General features: G+C 41.5%; 2 protein-coding genes across 5 annotated transcripts in view; both read right to left on the reverse strand.

The window, feature by feature from the left end:
• LOC128879394 (pyrokinin-1 receptor-like) overlaps window positions 1–14,786 on the reverse strand; it is a 21,507-nt gene extending 6,721 nt beyond the window's left edge. For both annotated transcript variants that reach the window (XM_054128484.1, XM_054128482.1), the window contains exons 1-2: window positions 13,600–14,786; window positions 568–791 (exon numbers count right to left, since the gene is read on the reverse strand). In XM_054128484.1, coding sequence (XP_053984459.1) covers window positions 568–791; window positions 13,600–14,437 — 1,062 coding nt within the window. In that variant the 5' untranslated portion in view covers window positions 14,438–14,786. The remainder of the gene's footprint in view (window positions 1–567; window positions 792–13,599) is intronic.
• Window positions 14,787–20,001: 5,215 nt separating this feature from the next.
• Window positions 20,002–25,764, reverse strand: part of LOC128879715 (neutral ceramidase) — a 30,688-nt gene continuing 24,925 nt past the window's right edge. For all 3 annotated transcript variants that reach the window (XM_054129122.1, XM_054129123.1, XM_054129124.1), the window contains exons 8-15: window positions 24,072–24,194; window positions 23,269–23,463; window positions 22,424–22,657; window positions 22,106–22,201; window positions 21,658–21,828; window positions 21,028–21,143; window positions 20,623–20,791; window positions 20,002–20,296 (exon numbers count right to left, since the gene is read on the reverse strand). In XM_054129122.1, coding sequence (XP_053985097.1) covers window positions 20,252–20,296; window positions 20,623–20,791; window positions 21,028–21,143; window positions 21,658–21,828; window positions 22,106–22,201; window positions 22,424–22,657; window positions 23,269–23,463; window positions 24,072–24,194 — 1,149 coding nt within the window. In that variant the 3' untranslated portion in view covers window positions 20,002–20,251. The remainder of the gene's footprint in view (window positions 20,297–20,622; window positions 20,792–21,027; window positions 21,144–21,657; window positions 21,829–22,105; window positions 22,202–22,423; window positions 22,658–23,268; window positions 23,464–24,071; window positions 24,195–25,764) is intronic.

The following is a 25,764-nucleotide window of genomic DNA, read 5'->3' on the forward strand; positions in this document are numbered from 1 at the left end:
TGTAGCTGAGTTTAGTACCTCTTACCTACCTCTAGCCCTCCTGTAGCTGAGTCTAGTGGCTCCTACCTAGCTCTAGTCCCCTGTACCTGAGCCCAGTGCACTCTCTAGCCACCCATAGCTGAGCCTAGCAACCCCTAGCCCCCAGTAACTGAGTCCACCACCCTCTAGCTTCCTGTAGCCCCTCTAGCTTCTATTACCTTCTATAACCGAGGTTCTACTGTACATTTACTTGGTAACAAATGCCACTTAACCTTGAGCAACTCAATAATCAGTCAAAATACAAGGAGTAGAGTTCTCAACGACCAAATTTCCCAACGACAGGACAATTGGTGTGCTCCCAAGAGACTCCTTTCGTCAACTCCGCCATAAACTGCAATGCACGACGTGGTAATTCTTCGCAGCGACCACAAATAGTAGACGCAAACGCGTCCCGTGTTCCTTTACTCCGTCCACCCGAGGGTTTAGCGTCATTTTCACGCGTAATTGTTCGCAACGACCGCGCTATATATCCCGTCCACTGCGCTTGTTCTCGGACTGCGTTCATCTTGGAAAAATAGCGTTACTCACCATGAAAGCCACGCGGAATTTGTTCGACATGATGTTGTAGAGAATCGGGTTAATCGTCGTGGACACGTAGTAGAGGACGCCGGATATGTAGGTCATGAGTAGATAAAGGAATTCTATCCATTTGCTGTTCGAGGAGATGTGGTCCGGCCTCGTACCATAGATGGCGATCAATCGTTGCACGTGAAACGGCGCCCAGCAGATGAAGAACGCTATCACCACTGCCACTGTAACAGAGTTAGGGTAATTTAGGGAAAGGGCCCTAGGTGGCGCAGTGGCTGAACATGTTTCTCGCTGGTCTTATCGAGCGAAGATGTCATAAAGGACTGAGACTGTTTTATTTCCGAAAAAGAATAATCTGTTGGAAAATTATTAACTACTTTTAATAGATATTATTAATGTTTGCCTTTCGAATTTACTTAAAGTATATTTTAAAATATTATTGTTACGAATTTTCACTGTTTTATTCTTTTCTTGTATCGTAGAACCTTATTTCTTCTTTCGATACTATTTTCTCGCAATACACTCCCGAAATAGGAATTTAATACGTTTTTTGATATTCAGAATCGGTCTATTCCTGTGTTGTTGATACTTTTGTGTGGACCGAGTATTTTTGTACGGTAGCTGGCTAAATTTACCATGAACTTTATGAATATAATTCCCAGATGCCTCCCAGACGAATTCCTATTTTATCCCTCATTCAGAAAAATTTTGTTTACTGGCGAACGTATTTATTTCAAATGCCACGCGAACTTTATAGACAAGAATTTTTATAGTAATAAAATATTAAAAATAAGAATTTTTCTAGTAATTGAATTATAGTAAAAGTTGCTGGACATAATATTAACGAAACTAGAACAGCCTTAATATTCCACGCGACCTTTGAAGTTTCACGCTCAACGAACTAATTAAAAGAATTTTATTCCTCCCTATAAAAATGTTCGCTGTCTAGTAACTCTCAGGTAATTATCAACATTTTCTCGTCAAGAGTTAAGTAAAGATTATTAATTCTCGATCTTATAAGCTTCTTACTAAATTTTTTATGAATTCATCTCTTACGAACTTCTGGTAAACTCATTTTTCAAAAATTCTTGCAAATGTATAACTTTAAATAAGTTTCAGATCTGACAGAAGACACGTCCCATGCATTCGCCGTGAAATTCTGACAGTGGGAAAAACTTGAGGGAAAACTTGCTTCGATTCTGTGTCGCGGGAGCAATCGCCAAGTTCATTAACGAAGCAATTAAGCGGAGATTTATGGTTCACGAAAGCTCTCCATGTGTTTGCGAAGCGGGTAATCAAAGGTGGCTCCTCTGTGGTTCGGTGGAATTAACTGCAGTTTCCGGATTGCATTTACATTAAAAAAAATAAAAAGTAAAACTAAAAAAGTATTTACACCAGGGTTACCTTATGAAAGTGTCAATATTATAATACGCTTTATTTATCGTGTTCTAAAGAACAACTGTAATAAATGAATAAATAGATGAATGATTGAAAAATTAAAAGTTGCATAATTTTTCCTTAAAAATAAATGATAAGTTTACTTTAGAACGGCCCGGAATTAATTCCCACTGATAAATACAAGGAACGAGTTATAATCCGCGAAATTGAAAGGCACAGTTAGAAATATTATTTTTATTACGTCGATAAATGTTAACAGCACTCGATGTATCGTCCAATGACGAATAAGAGCTGCCGAGGAAGCCTCGCGTCAGCTACAAAAACGTGTCTCGACTTTCCTCTACTTGGAGAGTTAATTAATTAACGAAACCGGGGTTGGCGCAGGGAATGACGCGATAGAAAGCTCCTGTAAATTCGTGGCCCACACCCGAACCGTAGAATTGCCATGATCAAAGATCGTGACCTCTTCTCGAAGTTGGTTCGAGAGGCTCGAGGTTAACTCGATAAATTCCATATTAATCAAACAATCGTTCTTCTGGATACGTTTCTCAATGAACCGTAATTTTTCGAACACCCTATAGGTTTCCTTGATTATTAATCATTCGCTACGCGGGAGGTAAATTCGGCTGCCAGACACCGGCATAAAAAAGTCACCCACGAAATATCATCTGTACGGTGGCAACAATTTCTCGAAAGTTCGTAAACGAAGAAAAATTGATTTTTCGTCTTATTCGATAAAATGTATTCTGGCGAGAATATGAATTAATCGAACGATTAAGTTATACTTTTGAATAAACCTCTTTTAAATGAACTATTTATGATCGACATTTTTCTTTTCATTTTTTTCTCAATTAAATTCTCAAAAAAAAAAAATTCTTCACGGATACGACGATCATTCTTCATTCTGTTGTTTTAGAATGGGGACGAATTTATTCCGAGCGGAAGTTCCAGCGATCAGAGAGTCAAGAAATTTTTCCCTCTTTCGCGGCCATTAGTTTCGAGTCGTGACGTAAATTCTTGCCATTCGTCACGGACGATATTTCCTGGGTCATCTCACGTGTCTCGCAATATCACGTTTATAGGAAATTTAGAGATTTCAAGTATTAAAAATAATACGTACAAGAAGATTCATTTCCTAAATTTCTAAGCCCCGTATAAATCTTCCACTTTGAAAAACCGTTCGACCGTCGCTCGAGCCCCAAAACCAAGAGTACCTTTATGTAGTAAACAGTAATCTTAACTTGCAGTTAATTTTCTAACGGAAGCACGAACTCGTGAAATACCCTCGAGCAAGTTCAAAGCGACGCTAAAATCTTGTTTAGACGTCGAAGTTAGTAAATCGGGCGACGTAATGGAAATCAAACTTCCGAAGTGAGGCAATAGTTAAATACCGCGTAGAGGCGCGCAAATTCTTGTTTACTTAATGCAAATTTCCTAGACACGTTTGAAGTCACCTTGACAAATTCGTGTACACTCGGAAACGATTCCTTCCGGGACAGTAGGGATGAGTTATGTTTGCAGATAGCGCCTCTGACGCTTCCCAGAGGAAATGTCTTGAACTTCCTACCGTGACAGGTCACGCGTTCAGGCTACTTTTTATAGCGATCGTTAAACAGGAAACGCGACGTGAACGGTCCGGTATATGCGTTACTAAAAATTATGGGACGATCGTATAATCAAATGACGTTACCCGATGTTTGAAAATTTAAGGTTATGTATCAAAGAAAACTCTAGGTTCACAGTGATCTCTAATTTAAAGTTAAGTCTGGACTAGGTCTCACTTAAAATTAGGAAATACTTGAATAACGTAAAACAAGCCCATCCTTCGAAATTTAAGGTTATATGTATGATAGAGTGAGAATTTATTTTCGGGTTAGGTTGTGGACTCGTATTTAATTTGACATTATTAGTATTCATTTTATATACGTTACGAAGTAACGTGACGAAGTAATTAATTTCCCTCCATGTTGCTTTCATTTCTCAGTTCGTTTTCCTATTGCTGTAACAAGAATCGACTCAAGTTTGCTCAACCACGTAACATTGCTCCGCGATATTAACAGTAGACTGTACCACTGCAATATCTCGATGATTAAAGCTCACGTCTGTGTGGTCGTTGGGCCATACATTCATCACCGATTGGCGTTTATCGACGATAGGCTCGAAGGAGTTGATAAATTACCACGGAATATTGATGTTGGGGCCGCGCTTACCATGAAAATGTGCGAAATGGCTTCCACAACACTTTTCATCGAGTTTTTATAGTCCCATTAAGGTTAACTGCCCTCACGGGACATTTTTGTCGACTATGACTATGAATGAAGTCAGGCGCTACCATGATGGCTCTTGACTTTGTCAGTAGGTGTCAGCACTTGCAGAATGTAATGTAATGTGATTTATTATAGTACCCAGGACTACTGCCTGCCTTGCACTCCACTGTTAACAGTTTCTTACATTTTATTGGATATTTACTATATTTACATTTGTTTCCTTAATATTAGTCCTACTTTATTTATAATACTGTATTCTTATGAGTTTAATAAACGCATCTTAATGTCCTCGCACGCTCACTTCTCATGTCTCTTTTGCCCTGTCTGTTCTTTTAGATTTTCGTTTTATTGTTTTACAGTTCGTTCTTAGGATCGCCTTAGCATTTAATTAAATTGGGGTGATAATAATCGCTGATACTACTTATTTTTCAGCACTTGCAGAGGTAATATTATGTTCGTGATATAAGTGCTACGAAAACAATCCATTTTTAAAGAATATTCCATTGTTGATTTGAAAATAACGACGGCATGCAGTAGACCCCGATTGTTGCAAGACAATGGGGCTAAAATTCTTACATCAGTCGAGGTATCCAATAAAATGAATCGTATCACACACAATTTCGTTCTTAATTCTGCTCGTCCTTCTCGTTTTACTTCTTGATTCTCCTACAGTCATCCTTGGAAAATAAATAAACTCGCAATAAAATAATGGGCGATTCCCTTGCCAAGAAAGCATGAAACTCGCTTCAATAAAGTAATTATCCTTTAACACGATTCGTTAATGTCCACTTTACGGGATATATCATCAATTATCCTTCGGTTTATCTAACCTCGTACTTTCGTGTACTTCTCTTTATTTCAGGCGGAACATTTTCGAGGTTATCCGCTTCGATATCATGGCTGAATTATTGTCAAGGTAGAAAAATGGCCGCTCGAGAAGAAGGTCAAACAGGGCACATGTTTATACGGATTCTTTCCATTGTTTCGTGTCCCCAATCCGCGGAGAGAATCTTACAAATAGATGTTAAGATACACCCCGTATAGAGAAGAAATTGCATTGGGAAACTTTCTCTCTAGATTCTTCGTTATTAATTTGAGGAAAGCTGGCGAAGCTTTCCTCTCTGTAAAAAAGTTCAAACAGTTGTATTTCACGCAAGCGCCTTTTATTAAAAGTATTAATAATTCCGTTCAGAGTAATGCTCGATATTTTCAAGGAAATGGACGTTATGCGTTCAACGGACTTTAGAAGATTAAGATTATGTACTATTGAAAGAAAGCAATCTCAAAACTACGCTCGAGTTCCGTAGTGAAAAGAGCCTTTTTTATTCGCAACCTTCGACACGTACTAAACCAATTCCTCAATTCGAAACCGTGGAATTCCATTGTGCGTATCCCATGGTGCCATAGTCGCCGGCGTCGTTTCCGAATCACAAAACTTCCACGAGCTGTGTCTGCATACGCATGTATAATCGCCAAGTTAACAGAACTGACCGCGAGTCTTGGCCGTGGCATTGCGAGTTAGATGTATAAATAATATGCAAAGGTGAAATTGCCACGTTTCTACTCCATTAAGTATTCTTTTACGATAAATAACTCGAGACAGAATTAGATTCGTAATATTGCATACAAAATAAATCGATTACAGCTCATTTATTTAGGTTAAAGAATTTAAATGAAGCACAAGTGGGTTAATGAAATTACCGACTGATGGTCAGCTGGGTGACTTGGAGCCTACGTGATACAATTGGATAATGAATGGATTTAATTAACCCTGGATCTAATTTTAAATTCAACAAAGCAACACTTTTATGCCTATTCCCCTTGAAACTATTTAATCTCGAAATTAATTTCCGTCTGGGTAACGAAGGACACTCAATGGATAAGACAGGTCGCATTGTAGGCAATGTAGAACCCTCTGTAGGTAAGACAGATGGCATTATAGGCAATTTAGAACACTCTGTCGATAATTCCCTTGATCAAGTAGGGCTCTACATTGCCAATTCTCGTCGACAGAATGGACTACGTTACCAACAGACTAGCTTCAGTATTTCGAGCCCTATCGCTGCGCAAAATCTGGTTTGAATATCAGTGGGACAGATTGGTGGAGTACCCTCGAGAGTGCTAAGCTTGTTTAGGCAGGGGAAGTCCGGAACTACATTCAAGTTAGATCCTATTAACCTTCCTTCTGTCGGAGTGGGTCTTGGATTTGCGGGTGTAACAGAATCGCGGTACAATTTATTCATTTATTCTTTCTTCGCGGGATGGTTTCGAGCCAGCTGAGCCCAGGGAGTGAAGTGTTATGGGGTTGTTTATGGAGGCCAACCTGTTATAGTATTAATGAGAAACTCAGCGAAGGAGACGAAGTTAGCTGCCGACTGGTATACGCACGGCAAACTTTCCCCCTGACGTTTATTACATCCCCTTTAACTTTTCACTTAGATAGTCTGCTTTTGGTCCCACCCAGCCGAATATGGTCTTCCCTTGCGCCGCAGGCCTCAGGAAGGGATTATGGGGTCGAGGAAGGAGGACGTAGAGGAGAGACGGTTCAAGAAGAGATGGAGTTGGGGGAATGGAGGGATAACGTTTCCTCTTGGGTTTGCTAAATGGAATTGTCAGCAAGGACACCAGTGGACACTAGTTCGTTGTAAATTAATTCTGCAAATCATTTTTTCTACATTTTTCGTTCGATTTTGGAGGAGTGCACAATCGAAAGCGATCGATTAGGTGAACCTCTGATACAGGATGCTACCTGAAAGATTGATAGAAGGTACCCACTTGGGTTAAAAGCTGTCTGCTGAAGGATGCGCAGAATTAATCTCTGCTTCCGCTCCTTGTCAGAGAAGAGGAGTGTAAAACTCCTTCGGAACTCAATGAGAACACCAGTTCCGGAACTCGGATTGTCCGGTTAGGTTTGGTGCACTCTTAAAACTTGGGTTAACGAATAGAGGTAGTTCATACCCAGATTAGGATAGTGTTTAAGTAATGCATTAAACCAATTAGGATCTGGATTCTCTTCGAATTCATGAAGTTTGGTCTACACCAGGTAACTAGTGGTCAAGATAGGTTTGACTCAGGAATTTGATTGGTCAGGTTAGGATTAGATGATATTGTCTGACCTGCACGAGGTAACTAGTGGACAAGTTAGGCCTAGGTGAGGAATCTGATGGTCAGGTTAGGTCGGAATGTGTTAGCTAGTGGTAACGTTAGATCTCCATGGGTTTTATTGGTATTATTTTATTGGTATTATTGTTCACGTTGGGTCTAGATGATATTATTTAGTTTCATAGCTGCTCTAGGCCTTAGCGATGTCTACTGAGATACATTGAGTATGTATTAGATAAGGTTAAATGTAAATTTTATTCAATATAATCTCTGTTTTACTAGCACTATGCAGATTTGAACAGTTACGTCTCGTCTGTCGATAAATATATAATGTAAAATACCGATAACAGTCGCCTCGTTACGAAAAAAGACGCTACACTTTAACGATAAACTTTTATGGGCAGTATCCACGCGTAGACAGCGATCGAGGCAACTTTGTCTTGATATTGAAAAAGCATCGCACGTGTTGATGCGCACGGTACTTATTACTTTATCGAAGTAAAGCAAAAGTTACCGTCATTTTCATCCCGGATTAGTTTCTCGCGAACCGATACATCATTCGACGTTTCATTTGGAACGTTGTATTTCAATACCGACTTCAATAAGGTACAATCTTCCCATGTGGCTTTATTTAGAGACGAATAAATGTTGAATTATGATAACCAATGCACCAAAATAAACAAATACGAATACTCTCTTAATAAATGTATAAAGTACAGGTTAAACGTTTAACTCGTTCCTTTCTTTTTATACGATCTGCATTCCATTCTTTTTATGCAATCTGCATTTAATTTAAACGATGTTTATTCACGTTGCCAACATCTTCGCGAGATGAGAGAACGAATCTCGATTTATGAATTTTATTATTCAAATGTGAATGACACATTCCAGGCCGACTGCATCTCGTTTTGCGGTTGGAACGCAATTAAAACGAATTTCCGTCTCGCCAACTGTCGATATCTCACGCGACGAGCACGCGTGGATATATTTACGATTTCGATTGTGATTTCCACGCCTGATCGACCGAATACCAAGGCTCGCGGCACGAGGGGTTGAAGGAAACGAAATAAAATAAAATCCAGTTATCGACAGGTGGAGAAGCGAGTGTTTCGAGTGATTTTTGGGGTTGTTGTTAAGATACTTTCTCACCCGGAAATGGGTGACATTTTTATTTAGGATTTTTCATTAAGGAACTAAAGGAATTAATTTAAAAAGGTCCGCGAGTTTTGTTGTAGGTAACGAAAAGAATTTATTCCAAGGGTGAGAAATAAATGAAAATAAATCTGGACGCGATTTTTGAATTTGGAGGTTGTTACAAAATCGAATGCCACGTGAAATGTTAAATCAACGAATTTAGTTATTGTGACAAAATTCGAATTTTGTAGAAAATTTTACGAGTCTCAGGTTGGCAGAAAACGATTATGATTTTTTCGATAAATCTCTATATTCGTTTTTTTAAGGATTCGTTGCACATATGAAAGGTCACGTTGTCTTCACGCGGGCCGATCGATTTCGAACGAAATCAATTGAGGGCATCCAAAGAACGGGAACATCGCGATATCGTGGCAATATGGCGCGACGCATAGGCTATAAACGAGACAATTTGTCGCGTCCACCGATTCGAATATAAATCGCACGATTTGTGACCGTATCTTTTCATGGGAAATATGCAAAGCAGTTGTTTATCAGGCTAATACAATCTGGGATACCTCTGTACCTTATCAAGGCTGAATCGCGCGTAGATGGACCGCATGTCTTCGAAAAATCAACTATTTCTCCTACGATAAATGATACAAAGGGACGAACAAGTATTTCCTGTCATTTAATCTTTTTTTTCTATCGAGTTAATATATTTTCATTAGATTATTAACGCCAGCTTTACGGTCATTTTTACCCATTTCAAATTTCACAGGGTTTCATAGGAACCGTTTATATTTTTCTCCAACCGCTTCTGCTGACTTGTATCCATATAAAAAAAAACAAGCCTATGTGTATAAATTCATATTTGCCTCCTGATTAATTTTAATAACTCGACTTCGTTTATTTAAACATTGCTTCGTAAACCTAGCACTTTTTACAATTTCACAATTTCACCTTCCAACGACTTCGAATAATACAAATTTTTAATTCCAACGAGAAACCAGCACTTTTCGTGCAAGACTCGCGCGCCCCGAAATCGCAGGACGCTAACGATATGAAAGATCCGTACGTTGTAAAATCATGCGCTACACTGGACGAAAATAACATTCATATCAAACTGTTTCAGAGCAAACAACCGTCGTTCCAGATCGCCATCACGAACACTTGAATTAGAACTTGAAACATAAATAAACACATTCCCGAACTGTTACATCTGTCTCCTAAAAGCACCTATTGTCTTCCGTAACCGTTCCTCGCGTGACTTTTGATGACCTTCCGTATCGAACCACCACGTCCGCCTAACAAGCTCCCATTATAAAACAAACAAACAAACAAACAAAAAAGTCCGCCTAACTTCTTCTATTTAAAGTGCGTAACTTATTATACAAAGTTATTGCACTGCTGCTTACTTATTACTAGACTGCGGATCTTTATGCATTTATAGGAGATTTGAATGTGCAAGAAACTACAAAATGCAAACAATATGCAAGAACATAAAAAAGATTGAAAGTAAAGTTCATGTTAGAATATTTGCAGAATAAAATAAATTCCTATTTAGGTTCAATTCTTGTAGGCACGTTCGCGAAGATTTTATTTTGCATAAAGATCCGCAGTCTACTCGTTACTGGCTTATTTCCATTCTTCTTATCATGACTCCTGCGTTATTTTAATACTGTTTGCAGTATCTCTTACTCCTCATTTATTGGGACCCGTTGGCCCTCTAGCTCGGGTACCTCGGGGTTGCTAAGCCCGTACTGTAGCTACAAATACTGCTACAGCCCCTGAGGGAAACGAACCTATCGTTCTGCTAACAGAAAACGAATGACCGTGAAATGTCCTTGACGCATCACTAGGATTAAAAAAATTAACAGCATCCAAGATCGTCCGAGTAATCGATCAATCGCTGCCCGCGAAAGTGCCGTTAGAAAATGAATAGTAATCGAGTTATTCAACCGATCTGTTTTCACTCAGCATTAATTCCCTCCCCTCCCTCCCCCCACTCGCTGTTTATGAACTTATAATTGTATTCATTTAATTAAATCCATACGGTCGATGACGGTGGTTGGCATCGACAGTTATTGCTGCATCGTGCTGTCATAAATCGTGTAACGGCGTCATTAAAGGTACGCTTGTTTCCGATGCGCTTTAAAGGTCGCCGAGATTACCTGCGACGTTTATATACTCTGTTAGGTGATTCGACGGAGAGCAAATCGACAGTTCTGTAATTACTGTCTTCGGTTATATCAATAGCGAAAGTAATTGCGTACAGCGATCAAATAGTAATGTCTATTTAAACGCAAAATGGCCCGACCCCCCTCGGAGACCGTTAGGGTTGCCCTCAGGACCGATACCCTTTGCGTTATGCAGGATCCGTTTTTGAATCACAGTTATCCCGCTGAATAAACAATTTATTTATACCGTATCCCGTTCGTTACGTAGATAACGTAATTTTGTATAATATTGTTACGAGCCGAGGGCTGTGAGGCTTGTTTCGGCCGCGTTGCCGAGGATAGTTGTCGTTTGAACAATTTTGTTAATAGGGATGTGCTTTCGTGGACGCACCTACGTATGGCTAACGTAGGGTTGCCACTAGGAGGTTGGAAAGTTGTCGTGGACGCGCCTACGTATGGCTAACGTAGGGTTGCCACTAGGATTTGTTAGTTGGGGCCTCGTAACTTCTACTATGCAATACACCTCGAGCGGTAAAGGTGTATTGCTGTGGGTCTCCTTAATTTAATAATTCAATAGGATAGGTACTGAAGAATATAGTTAGGATTACTCTACTAAACTATGTATGTATTCAAAGGTTTAATTAGGACTATATAAATGTTTTCTGTATATATATCGCGGAAACTAATTCCTACTCTCAAAGTTACGTACCGAGTTGAAATGCGGGGGTCACGTTTACAATAGAACGAGTATTTACCAAAACGTTTCACGACTATGTTCGAAGGGGATCCTTCCCGATCTAACGACGAGGTAACACGGTCTGCGTCTTGTTTCTTCCTGATTACTATCACCCGAACTTTACTTTGCTTTACTTTGCTCGAACGGGATTTCTCCCGATCTTGCCTCGCGGGTTTAAGATATAGTGCGACGTAACTTCAACGTGTCCTCAAGAAAATGAGCCCCCGAGATGCAAAACGCATCGGTTTATATACTCTGAATTCGGTTAAAAATCGGTAGTGGGAGTTGATTCTATGAATCCTATGCTGCCGTATGCGGAGATGCGTAGAGGCACGTAGCTCCTAGTTTTCCGTGGAAATCAGTCCCGCGACGCGCCCTAGTTTCTTAGTAAAAACTTTATTAATGGGCCGCGGCCACATCCGCTCGAAAGGGCAAATGTCACGGAGGAGATGTTTGATGGAAATATCGAAACAGAGTGAAGTCTCTGTACGTAACGATATCCTGAGGCGCCATACCATGGCTCGGCCTGTTTTACTACAGCCTACTTAATATGTGTCATGGGAACTCAGGATGTTACCTTTGCTGACCTCGACTAATATACATAATCGTTTTCATTTTTTTCCTGCGTAAAAGTACAGGAATCCGTCTTCAGAAGCTTGAAATATACTCGTTATTCGATCTATTTTATTTAAACTATTGCAGAGATGGGGGTATTATTCATATTCATAAATATGAATCATAAATATGAATATGAATACATTTATAAATAGCGCGTTGTTCACATTTTTAGTTATAATTAACTCTTCATTGAATAACGTTAATCACTTACTTACATTGTTTACTATCCCACAAAGAATCGTTTTCACTCCAACCAAATGGGTAATTACAAAAATTATGTAATTTATGCAAATAAAACAATCCTTGTTGTTATTATTATTATTATTATAAAAAACATTATAGTTGTGTTAATAAACACGTATACGTTATTAACGCGTTATTCACATTGTTATTCATAAATTTATTCATATTCATATTTATGAATATATATATATAATATGAATATTATATATATATATATTATATATATTATATGAATATTATATATATATATATATATATATGTATTCATAATATTTTATATATATATTTGCGTCCTAATTTGCATACGAGGATCCTGTTTTCAGTTCGCTAAAGAGGCACTCGCGAACCAGGACCGGTAGCGTCTTTTCAAATTTAATATTCAACCGTTGTCTTTCGGGAATAAAATTTCGGAGACGACGCGCGGCAAGAAAATCGCTCGCTTTTGGGTAATATCTCATGAAAACGATCGTGTTTACCTAAGCACAGAGAAGAATGTAGGGAGTCCAAGGTAAGCGGTAACTACCGAACAATAATACGATGCTGCGAGACAAAGGAAGAGACGAATTCCGTTTCCACCCCCGACAAACCGAAATTGACTCTCTTTCATATTCATTTCGCTTTTTATACGATCCCCGTATTAAATTTCCAGTGCACAGAGGAAAAAGAATCTAGAGACACCAAGTACCGAACGATAACATTATGCTGCGAACAAAAGAAGCGATGAACTCCGTTTCCATTCATCTCGACTTACATAATAAAACTTCTAAATCTCAGATCATTTCTAAATCTCTTTGAAAAAATGAACAAAGGAAAAAGATTTTTGTCAGGTCTGATTATCAGCCGAATCCAACGGGAGGAAGGCTCAGACCCGTATTAATTCAATCAGGAGTGAGGACAACTCTGTCAGCGACAAGGGATGAAGCCCTTCCCCGCGTGTCAACGTACATCAGGGTACATAGCCCCTACGAACGGTCGCGACCATAGTCCTAATGTACAAATTACCATCGCGACGGAGACACCGGTGCATGATACATAGTTTTGCAACGAGTCATTTGCAGGAACAATAGGGAGCTTAAACTCACCCCCGATGAGAAACTTCGTGTTTACAACGTCTGCAGCTTTGAGGACGTTTGCAACCACTGACCCAGTTTAGAAATTAATCATAATAGGGTTACGAAATCTTGTCACGTCGTTAGATGAGTTCTCGGAGCAACGACGAGAGTGAACACACCCCTAATGAGAATCTACGTACCCTAGTAGCTTTGCTTGTCAGTCAGGAAAAGAGGAACAATCACTCCCACGACAACCCCTAACCTCCCACTCCCCAAACTCGTAATCGAAACACCGTGCTACTTACCAAGCATCTTCAAGACTCTCCTCGAGGACCTGCCAGGGTGGTGCCTGCAGCTGCCACCCTCCTCGCTTCCGTGGCTGCGTTTCATCATGTTGGACTTCCTCAGCTTCAATCCTATCAGCGCGTAGAGGACAGTGATCAGGCTCATGGGTATCATGAAGAAGAGCAACGTGGAGAGCTCGAACGAGTGGTTCACTATGATCCTCTTCATGGTGCACATCACTATATTGGGGTTCACGTTGTGCTGGACGAGACCGAACTGGAGGGCCTGGGGTAGCGCGAAGGACAGCGACACGAGCCAGATGATCAGGATCAGCTTCACCGCCCTGGTCAGCTTTGACATGGTGTGCGCCAGGAACGGATGGCAAATGGCCACGTACCTCTCGACGGTGAAGGCTGTGATGGTGAGGATCGAGGCGTTCGCGGACGTCTCGGCCGCCAGGCCTCTCAGAACGCAGAACCCCTCGCCGAATATGTAGGGGTACTTGCACCAGACCATGTAGATCTCGGGCGGCAGGCCGGAGACGAGCAGCAACAGGTCGGACACCGCCAGGCTGAATAGATAGTAGTTGGTGGCTGTGTGCATGGACTTGTTGCGCGCGATCACGATGCACGTGCTGATGTTCCCTATCGTCCCGGTCACGAAGATGGAGATGTAGATGATGGTGACGGGCACCACGATGTACAGGGAGTCTCTGTAGGGCGGGTGGTGGTTGCTTACGAACGAGTCCTCGGGGTGGGTGTCGTTGTAGAGACCGAACGAGTCCTGGCTGTGGTCTTGGAGATCGGGGTACGTCACGTTGGACATGCCAGGCATGAGCGAGGCTATAGGGTCGTCCATTCTGGACGGATTGTTCCGCGTGGTGCTTGGACAGCTCTGATCAGAGGGCAACCCCTTTCATCGCGGTGATTGTTCGGATTCTGCTGGCTGGGTTCGATCGCATCGATTGATCGCATTATCTACGACGCTGATTGAAGGATTGTCCGGTGGAGGGGTGAGCGAACTTGTTTTCGCCATTTAAGGGCTAGCCCCGGTACCGGTTTCGCTCTGAAGGAACTAGCTCCTTAAATTCAACGGGGTAAACGAACTTTCACCGCTGAGGCCGGGTCTGGTGACGCACCGCCCATCAGGGACGCCTGGGGGACGACCCGTTTCAGGGGACAGGGTCGACCGTTTCCGAAAACTTCGATTCCCTCGCGGGGAACTTACGACCGACACCTCTGGCGCGCGAATCACGACTGAGGACGTTTACAAAGCTCCGAACGACACAGGGTAGCGGCGGCGCTTCTGCGCATCTCTTGCTCGCGGGAGCGTCTTCGCGCTCGTGCCCCTCTACGCCGTGCGTGCTTAACACATTAACCTGGCGACTATTATGTGGATGAGACAAAAGCGCGTGCGGCAATTCGGCACGTGGATACTCGGGCGATTCGAGGCACTATTTCTGTGCTCACGTATCGATAAAGTACGTACCCTGTATCGTTGCTTTCTACCAGGATTTATCGAAACAGTTGGCTACGAAAATCAGGAATGATAAGGTGCAGCGAAAATTTGTATTTAAAAACACTCCTTACTAGATAACAAAGACCATAGCGCTGTAGCCAGAAGGCGCTCCCGAGGCTGGAAGCGTAGGCGGGCGGTCAAACATGTTATAGTTTTTAACTGTAGAAATCGCGTAAAGCTACTGCCAGAAGTCTAGGTCGGGGCTTAAATGTTGCCAGAAGTCGATAAAGTTGTAAAAAAATTGTTTAAATTTTAATGACAAGGTGCAGTTCTGGCGAATTCGATTTCATATTATTTATCGCTTAAAAAGCCGGGATAACAATTGCCAGAAGACAGAATGGTGGCAAAGTACATGAAAAATGATAATATCGTTATAAGTTGGTAAACAGGAAAGCAATTGTTTAAAATTTACATAATAAGGTGCGGATATTGATTATGCCAGCGACGAAGATATCAATGATGAGTTATATTGTCAATGCTCATAAAAACCTATTTCACCCTGTATTATATTGATTTTTAAGTTACACATAGTAAAGATTTAAAACAAAATTATAATTAACGTAATTATTTATACTTATCCTCCTTTCGTATACTCCTTATTTATTTATACTTTATAAAAAGTTTATGATCCATTAAACTCGATTCGATTTTATTTATTGCATAATTTATTTACTCTTCAATTCGATAATTTGTATTGTTCTTTTTTGTATGCATTTCCCTCACCTTAGCCTTCTGTCATTGCATATGTAGTTAACTAATAGTATAAATAATAAGAAAAACACATTGCCAAAACTGCACCTTATTATTTAAATTTTAAAGAATTGTTTTTACAATTCTTTCAATTAGGACAAGTCGTCCTATCTTACCGATCTAGCGTTCGACGTTACCCAGCAGAGCGATCTGCCTTACCGACGAACCGTTTTGCCTTTATCTGCAGAGTGAGCTTACCGATCGACTGCTCTGCATTACCGATCCTCAGCGATAGACTGTCCTCAATTTCATGCAAATCTGAAACCTTGTTCTTCTGGTTACGACTCAAGTTTGGAGTTCTGTTCCCTTGTGCATCCTCTGATCGTTTGCAGGAAAGGATTCAACATATCAACGGAATTAATCCGTCCCACTGTGAAAGTCGAATGTTTACTTACGAAGATCGCGACATTAGTTTCGGGGGAAAAAATTGACTGCCATTCTTCATTAGCAATTGTAATGAGAAATGGCGATTGGAGATGACGTTGTTTTTTTCTTTGTTTCTTTGTAATAACGTCGTTTGAAGAAAGCGTTACCGTAGATGGTTTTTCTTTCGATTGAAGTGCCGGAGGAGAGATGGTGGTCGAGATGAAGAAACGCCGCAGAGAGTGGAAACGGGAGATTTAATTTCTGTACTGTCATAAGTGATGGATTATGATTGTGTATAATAATGAAAATAAATGATGAGACTTACTTAGCAACGAATGTCGATTGGGGTCTCCTTGTCAGCCCCGAAATTGAGCTAAGTAAGCCAAGGGATTAAGCGTTGTTCTAAAATGTCTCTATAACGAGATTAATTACCTCAAGGGTGCAATAGTTCGAGAGACTGTTAAACCAGAGGCTCTAAAGAAGACGCCAGACTATGTGTTCTTGGCTTAAAATTATAGTTCTCGTGTTTGCTGCATCCTACTAGATCCCTGGCGATTGTAGAGGTTGGAGCGCTTACTTATCCTCAAGTAAAACATGTTTCCATAGAAGCTCTACGGTATCCAGGGATGCGTAACATGGTGGCAGGAATTTTCTTGTGAGTGGAGACACAGGAAGAAATCTCAAGATCACCATATACTTTTATCGACGAAGTACTACATTCTTTAAACGTTTAGTACAACAAGTGACTCGCCATATGTAGACAGATCAGATGAATAGGATGAGGTAGTTACCTCGGATTGATGGGATTCATCTGAGATAAAGGCCACCGATATTAACGCAGTTCATTCTCCATTGATTCCCGTCGTTTCAGAAACAATCAAAGCACGTAATAGTCACCTTCGGCATTCGCGTGACCGTTTAGCTACAATAATGGCGACAAATCTTAGTCATGTGACGCTTGTAGGTTGTATCACTAGGTCAACAGAATCTAACCTATCGTGGTGCAGAATAATTACGATGATAGATGCGATCGCGGTTTCCGTCGACAGGTAGTGTACGATCCTGGCGCATTCGATGCAATAAACCGAGTTATTTGCATGGTATAAATATTAGACGTCAAAGTCCATCTGTCGTAGTGGTTATATGCATGCCTCTGTTCTGCAAATGTGAAGTAACATCACCTGTGTTGGTTTCTTATTTGTTTTATTACACTAACTCCAGTGAGTTTGTTGAGCAATAGATTGCATGTTCTTAAATACAATGCAATTTGTAGTATCGATGGGACGCAGGATTTACCAACGCAGCGGTCTGCATTATCGAGGGAGGTCTGTTTCGCCGACAGAGTGTTCTACATTACCGAACAGAGAGGTCTGTTTCGCCGACAGAGTGTTCTACATTACCGAACAGAGAGGTCTGTTTCGCCGACAGAGTGTTCTACATTATCGAGTCTTACCGACAAACTACTCTGCACTATCGAGAGAGTATTTTACCGACTGCGCCAATAAATCCAGTCGGAGAAGTTCACTGTTCTCTGTTCGAAGTCGATTTCACTGATCTTGGACGCTTGAATTAATTGAATGAACAGAGAGGTCTGTTTCGCCGACAGAGTGCTCTACATTACCGAGTCTTACCGACAGACTACTCTGCACTATTGAGAGAGTATTTTACCGAGAGTATTTTACACTGTTCTCTGTTCGAAGTCGATTTCACTGATCTTGGACGCTTGAATGAAATCCCCCGAAACGTTCGATAACATTGCAACCCCTTTTCGCCGAGTTCTCGGTTCGTTTCACGTATGGAACTACCCTCGGTTGCGCGGACTCATCCTCCTCGGCGTAATTCTATCCGCCTGGCTGTGAAAGAAGAAGCCGAAAGCAAGGACTCTCTTTCTCGGTTTCTGTTCACAAGTGTCGAATTCGGTCCGCGTCGTTTAACTCGTGGATGACGGTGCAAGTTCTCCTCGACATCCAGACCTTGTTCTCCTCTGGTTTCTCTCATCGAATCATGTAGCAGCCAGGGATGGTATGCGTCGAAACAACCTCACCAGCGACAGAGTTACGTTATGGTAGATGCGGGTCGATCCATTTGATTTATGGTTGTCAACGGATTTCAGAGGGTGTTATATTTTAATCCCTGTACGAATACATTTTTGAAAGAAGGTGGAGAGTTGATGGAAGTCGGGTCTTTTGTTATTTTATCGAGGAAAATCGATGGTCGAGGTCGTTTCCAATATCTTTTATGGTAAATATAGGTGACGTTGCTAACTCACTAATATTTTTAATCGAATCAATCATGACGTTATTATATATCTTGATACGAGTCCCAGAGCGGATCGATTATGATCTTGCGACAATTGACGCTCCTTAATAACAAATATCGTTACATTCCCATAAATGGGTTTCCAGAGACGTCCAATTAGGGTGCTCGAGTGGAACTGGTGTCTGATCAAAGCAATGGAGGTCCAGTACCGGGAACGATATGCTGGTTGCCGTGAGATACTTTCGACAGAAACCGGATATACCTTTAATTGGTACCTCGTAAATGTATTCGTCTGTTTTGCTCGACCGTCGACCGCATTCCTTACTGCATTTTATGTCCTCTGTTATTTTCTCGTTTAGGTTTACGCGGGCAAGGAGGAACACGTTAATAACCTATATTTTTTAATGAGCTGCGATAAAATTCTGCCTGACCTTGGCTCGCTGTTATTCGCTTAGGTCTTTGAACTCGAGGCTGACAAATTTCTTATGGTTAGCGAGATTAGGTTAACAACCGTAATCGTACTTTACCTTTTAACTGAAAGTACGGCACACCACTGAGCTTCAAAATGTATAATTCTGAGATAACCCTCTACATATACACGTAAATTCTACATGATTAAAATGAATAAACGACCAAGTGTTCCAGATGCAAAGTGGTTAATTTGGGTTACCGTTATTTTTCATCCACCTGAAAGGAAATTTTTCGCATGATTGCCGGTGAACTGTAGCTTTCCATACCAAACGAATCAATTTATTTAAAAGTCGAGCTCTCCGGACCACGAGGCTCGCGTGCAGAGTAAAAAGTTATCGTAGTCGCGGTGACCGTGTTTCAAAACGAAGGGATCAACGAAGACGTTCCTCGGAATTGGTTCCTTTCAAGGGAATTGCATTCCGTTTTCTGATACTCGATCGAACGAATTTGATTAATTTTTAAAACGAGCACCTCGCTCCTCCTTTCTTCTCCCACGATCGCCGTAATAGAGTATTAAAACTTCCAGGATCCATCACTCGCATATTACAGAGTGTCTGAATTTTCTTTAATCTCAGTCCACTGTTCGATACTTTCCGAGCTCCGACGCCCTAAGTTAGGGTCACTATAAAAGTCGACGCTGTTGACGAGAATTCCAAAATTTCGTGGATTCCCAAGGACGGATTCCTTTCATGTGGAAAGTTTTTACTCATCTGTATGCAGGGGAATCCCGTCTACGCGTGCAAACTGCCGCGAAATGAACTTTGCGTCGTAAAGTCTGGCGTTACGAGAAACGGAGACTTCTTTAAGACAGGATTATTGATCAAGGGAGACGGGAGATATCGGTTCCAGGATTTTTCGTGCGAGAAAATGCCAATTTCGCGGAGTATTCGTTCTATACATTCGTGAGTTACCTAAACTTAGCGGTTGGTTCGTCGATTTCCCGCTGGCGGCGCTAGTAGTAGGCACGATAATTAGTCCTGTCCACTCTGAAACTCGAATCTTCGTGATCACGCTCTTCTCTGAAGAACTTGCTATGCGGATAAGGAGCGAAATGGTTCGGTAGGTCTTGGTTTATTTGCTATATTCGATAAACGATCACATTTTTAATATATCTGTTCGACAAGACACGTCACGCGTGTCCTTTTCGACCCGAAGCCGCGGCCTCGGCTCAAGGAGATCAATATACACAGCTGTACAAAAGATAACACGAGGTACCGTGTGTCGTATGGCCCCAGCGACTAAATCTAAGCGGATTCAGTGGCAGGTTAAGCGTAAGCAGTTCGTTTAGGATAAAAGCACCGTGGGCTGTCATTCGTAGTAGCGTTGTCCGCGATTATCCGGCCAAGGAACCACCTGAAACGCACAACTATGAGTAACAGCGTTAAGATAAGCCAAAGAAAGTAAACTTCTATTTTAGATTACTGTAAACTATAGTTTCGCAACAAAACAAAGCAAATTAATTATCAAGATAATCAAAAACGATCTTTTGCGCTCGAATGAACATAACTTTTGGACTTAAAATAGCGAACGTTGCGTAATCAAGTAATCTTTATTGGAAAATAACGAAGCCACCGAGTCTTACGTTACCAACCCAATTAATATACCGCGTAGCTCACGGTTTATTGAGGTTAGAGAAGCTGTACTGGTACTTCGGAGTTTCTTGAGACTTTTTAACTTACCTGAAAGTGGTTCGATACCCCGTAGTACGGAAAAACGCCGCCTAGGATGTAGCGGTAGTAGCCGTTATGCCTGATACGATATTCACCCTGTTTGATGCCCTCTGGGACTTGCCACGTAATGGTCACCTGACTCGCGCCAAGAACCACCGATGTCCTCTTCCATTCGAACCTGTTATCGATGACACCAATGGAATGGATATCGTTACTTGTTTATCCGATACTCGAGACAGTGCTCGATTTCGCAGATGTATGCGAACGCGAATGAATAATGCTTGGATCAACCTGAGCGGTTATTGAGATAAGTATGATTAAATTTAATCGAGATTCCATTTTTAAATGAATTTCGAATGTGGTATTTCCAATCGTTCATTTACGGATCGCGTTTAAACAGAAAGAGATCCATACTTGGTCTCCCAGTTGGCATCTGTAGCCACTGGCACCCACACCTCGTCATCGGATAGCCTCTCGACAGTCAGGAACGTCTTCTCCGTCATCAAGTTGTTACGTGGATGACCAGAAATCTGTCCAAGAAATTAACAAATACCAAGCATAAATATTAACGAACGATGCATTAGAAAATGTCAACCTTTATAAAAACTCATAATTGAATGCAAGCTCCAAGTAACACAATTTCCGCATGATCGGACACGTGCGACTCTTTTCCAATAAAAAATATAATAATTCACGTAACTGCGATTTAAAACGAGATCGTCCAATTACGCGCTGTATTCGTCGTTGCAAGATCGATAAATAATTTTGACGCCTCTATGAACGTATTCAGCGATGTTCATTGATGTACAGAGCGCTTCCATTACGTCTCACGGTAGTTTAGTATAGTACAACGAATAGAAATCGTTCGTTTCGCGAAACCAGTTGCAACGATGTTCTCGAAATGGAACTGCACGCAATGCTGTGTACAATTTCGATTATGAGTCCTTGCGTAACCCTTTTATACAACTGACGAGGTCAGACCGGGTCACGGACGTCGTTTGGTGTGTCCTAACACGAAATAAAGAGTTCTAGATGGTCACTTACGAAAACAGCCGTGACGATATCCCCTGGCGAGGCGAGTCTCTGAGGTTGTTTGATGCAATCGCCGAAATTCTGGCCCCATTTAGGCGTGTCGTAAAGAACTGGCGTCACAAAGGTGAGCAGATTCTTCTTTCTGAGGTGGGGGGGTGCTGGACCAGGGTCCACCGGAGATTCCTGAAGCGATAACGAAGTTTCTTCAACGTTTAGAACACGTGTGTACTGCTAGGAGATGGAAAGAATTTGGGACTGTTCGCGAGACAGGTTGAATTTTATTTATAAGGGTATCAGTGTTATTTTGCATTTGCTTAGCTACGTGCAATGAAACAAAACTCCTGAGGATCCGGCAGAGGTTAATAGGCCCATCTTCCTAGCGCCATCTGTCGCCGGGTTTTTCAGTTTCTACCGCGATCACGATTTTAAAGCAACGAGTCATATTTGTACTAATGCTTACAAGAATAGCAGCAGTCACCAGATCCTGGTATACCTTCAGATAAATCGTGAGCGTATGTGGCCCATAAATGGTGGACGCCCCCTCGTACCTCTGAATCTAAAAAACAAACATAAATTGAGATTAGCAGTAACTATAACCAACAAATATAACTTTTCACCAGTAACAATCGATCAGCCGTGGTCCAACATTCACGACATGACCTCAAATCTGACAAACGTCTTTGAGAACGTCTACTTTAATCGATTTTAACGACTGGAAAATGACTTATCCGCTAGAAAGATGCAAAGCGCGGAGGTAAGAATATAATCCATGATTTACATGATATTCCTCCGGCGTGGTGATGTAATCGCTGTAACTATTGCAGAGGCCAGCCACTATAATGGAGGTTTCGTCGTTGGACGCGACGTCGTTCATGACCGTGCTGATGGCCTGTCGCAATCTTCTTCCGGACATTGTTGTGAACTCTCCTGGGACACCAGCGATGAGGACGTTCCCAATCAGAGCCACCTGCGTTGACACAATTTTTGGCTGCCACTCGTACGGCAGAACCATCTGGAAAACAACAACGTTCTTGATAAATCTAAAGGTCTTCACCTGGACAGTTCAACAGGTTAACTCTACGATCATCTTTTACAATGAATTTAATCAAGCTACTCCTAGCGCCGTGAATGGAGGAACGACGAATTTCCTAGGTTTATGGTTCGTCGCTTTGCCGCTGGCGGCGCTAGTAGTAGGCATGGCTATTAGTCCGGGCCATGAAGACTGTATAAGGAGTTCCAACTGTGTAGTGTAGAAGTGTTATCAAAATGCCGAGCTTTAAGTTATAAATATTTCTACCACTCGCGGCGCAAGTGAGCACAGACTATGATATATATGTGATAATACATACACATATGACATATATATATATATATAATATATATCGTAGTCTGTGCGCACTTGCGCTGCGAGTGGACGAAATATTCCTAACTTAAGCTCGGGATTTTGATAACAGTTTTCTAGTAACTTTCGTAGGGAGTTGGATCTCCTTATATAGTCTTCATGGTCCGGGCCTCTCTGTCCAAGTTTCTGCAACTCTGTCAATCTTTCTGACTGTGGCAATTCGTTTGTAAGAATATAAAACTCAAATGTTCGCGATTATGATCTTGTTGGGGGAAACTTACCCGTCCAGTGGCGAGTAGAATGGGTTTAGGGCTGTGGCATTTGATGTCCTCGGGCGTGGGGGCTGCCAATAAATTTCTAACCGCGTTCCACATAGGATTGGCCGTGGTGGTGCCTTGCTCGAACGCGAAGGAACCTGGCCCGTCGGTCGTTCCTGCAGCGAAACTGTACCCCATGGCGGGCTGGCAGCCATGAACCTGCCAAATCGAGTGGAAATCGATGAATACAGCCAGCCAACCTCAGGGCAACCTCAGATACATATATTAGCCTAAACGCGTGGACGTAACGGCTAGATAATACAGGATGGCACATCGCCTTCCACGTCGTTATCTCCAAATGTAATAGTATGTTTTAGTTCAATTTATTTCAGTTGGGGAAGGTATATGTTGACAAACAAGTAAGTCCAAGTGAATCTTGTAAACAATACGAAGGTCACCTTTAAAGCATCTACACGTGGACAAAGATTATGGTACCCAAACACATGTCCCCCTCGAAACAGAGTGATCCGAAACATCTCTTAAATGACCACTAGATGCGGAGATAACGGTGTGGAAAGATCACGAAGGGTCACCCTGTACAGTAAGTCTTGATAAAGTGACGAGTCCATCGGATCCGCTCGTGAGCACTTAAATTGGGTAGCGTTTTTATCGCAGGAATCAACCTCTTTTATCTCGGGGCTGGGATCATACCGTTCGAGGAAGAGCCTAAATGGTGGCATACGATGACGTGCGAGAAGTATCATCAATCGTGATTAGTAAAAACAATGTACGTGGTGTCCCTTTAAAAAAGAAATAAACATTCTCACCATTTCGGTTTCCCCAGTGGTCTCGTTGTAAAATTCGACTGTTTGCTCAGGCATGTTGACGTAGCGATGAACGACTCGAAGGGGTCCGATGACTTCCTTGGCGTTCCCATCCTGCCAGAGGCGCTGCAATCACCGAGCAACGAAACGTGAATATGGAATGGAGTTGTACCGGGAACAACGCAATCGTGTGTGTACATCGACCCAGCCAGCCACGCACGAAACGCGTATCCGCCTCGCCAGGCCAGAAACCAATTCTCCGGTTTCTGCTTTATGATGCTAATATCTCCTCTCGAAACTGGCGAACCCTTCTCTGACCGCGTCACGGATAAAGAGCATGCGAAACGTATGTTAATCAGACCCCTATTCTCGCGTCAGTGCTTGTTCAACCGTGCAAAGTAGATGGCGCCATTGACGATGTAAACATTTGGCTAAGTGGCATAAAATGGAGCTAAATACCCATATTTTCTTTTCGCAATAAATGAGCAATATTTGGCTGATATCTTCATTCGATCCATAGGTTTTTATTTGATTCTGTATACCTGATCTAATCGAATTATGTGATATTAGATGATGAAATGATATTGTACAAAAGGTAACGCGAACTTTTCCGCTGGTGGCGCTAGTAGTAGCTGTGGCAATTAGTCCTGGTGGCTGTATTCGTGCTTCCGTAACTCCGTCAATTTTTCTGATTCTGATAAATCGTTTATGCTTCGAAATAGCCATGAAAATTTGAAGATACAGGGATCAAGTTTAGAATATATACTTTCATCGAGAGCGCATTACAATGTCATTGTCAATCCTACAATTAGACAGCGCGTCGTTGTCGAGGATCCATTGTCATGATAATGAAGACGATAAGTTGCCATCTGAATGCATTTTTCATAGTAAACATGTCGATTTACATTCGTATGCTACAATTGTAGTTGGAACCACGTGCCTCGAACGAAAACAAGTTTCATATTAAATTTCAAACCTCAAGGTCGTTTAAAGGTCGTATCAGTATACATGAATGCGTATTATTCCAAATGAACACTCGTGGCAACTACGATAGCCAGGAGGAAAAAAATATTTACTTCTAAAAGAAGAGGAATATCATCTATCTCGAAAAACAACAGGGGAGGCATAAAAGTAGTAGTACGGCTAAAAAATAAGCGCGATACTGTATAGCTAAGGGGTACACGTTATGGTTGGCCTGTTCCCCTTTCTTTCTCACCTCCTCCTCGCCACGGCGATAAAGGGGACGAAGATTAATGAATTGGAACCTGTCGCGCACGGATTTTGTGGGTTCGGGTCACTAAGGGAAATCTGAAATGATAAAGGGATCGCGCTACGGTTTCCTTGCGATTACGACTTCTTGCTCCACTTCCCAGTTTACCTATTTGCCACTAAGGAATCGCTCAAGAAATTATTGAAATTATTCGAATTGTCTATTTCAGATGTATTAAGAAACGACTTACGTTTCCTGTTATAGAATGAGTTTATTTTCTACGCCAGATATGGCTTCAATAATTTTACTTGAGGATATCAATTTTATCCGACTGGCTCTCGTTCGCATTACCTCGGTTAATCGAAGACTTACTATATAGCAGATCTATCTGGGGATACCGGATTTCGAAGGGAGGTTCGACGAATTCCAGAAAATACCCGAGAAAATAATAAGTTGAATGTAATAATCTGAACTGACAATATTATT

The sequence above is a fragment of the Hylaeus volcanicus genome, chromosome 7 (assembly GCF_026283585.1).
Source record: "Hylaeus volcanicus isolate JK05 chromosome 7, UHH_iyHylVolc1.0_haploid, whole genome shotgun sequence".
Classification (NCBI taxonomy): Eukaryota; Metazoa; Arthropoda; class Insecta; order Hymenoptera; family Colletidae; genus Hylaeus; species Hylaeus volcanicus.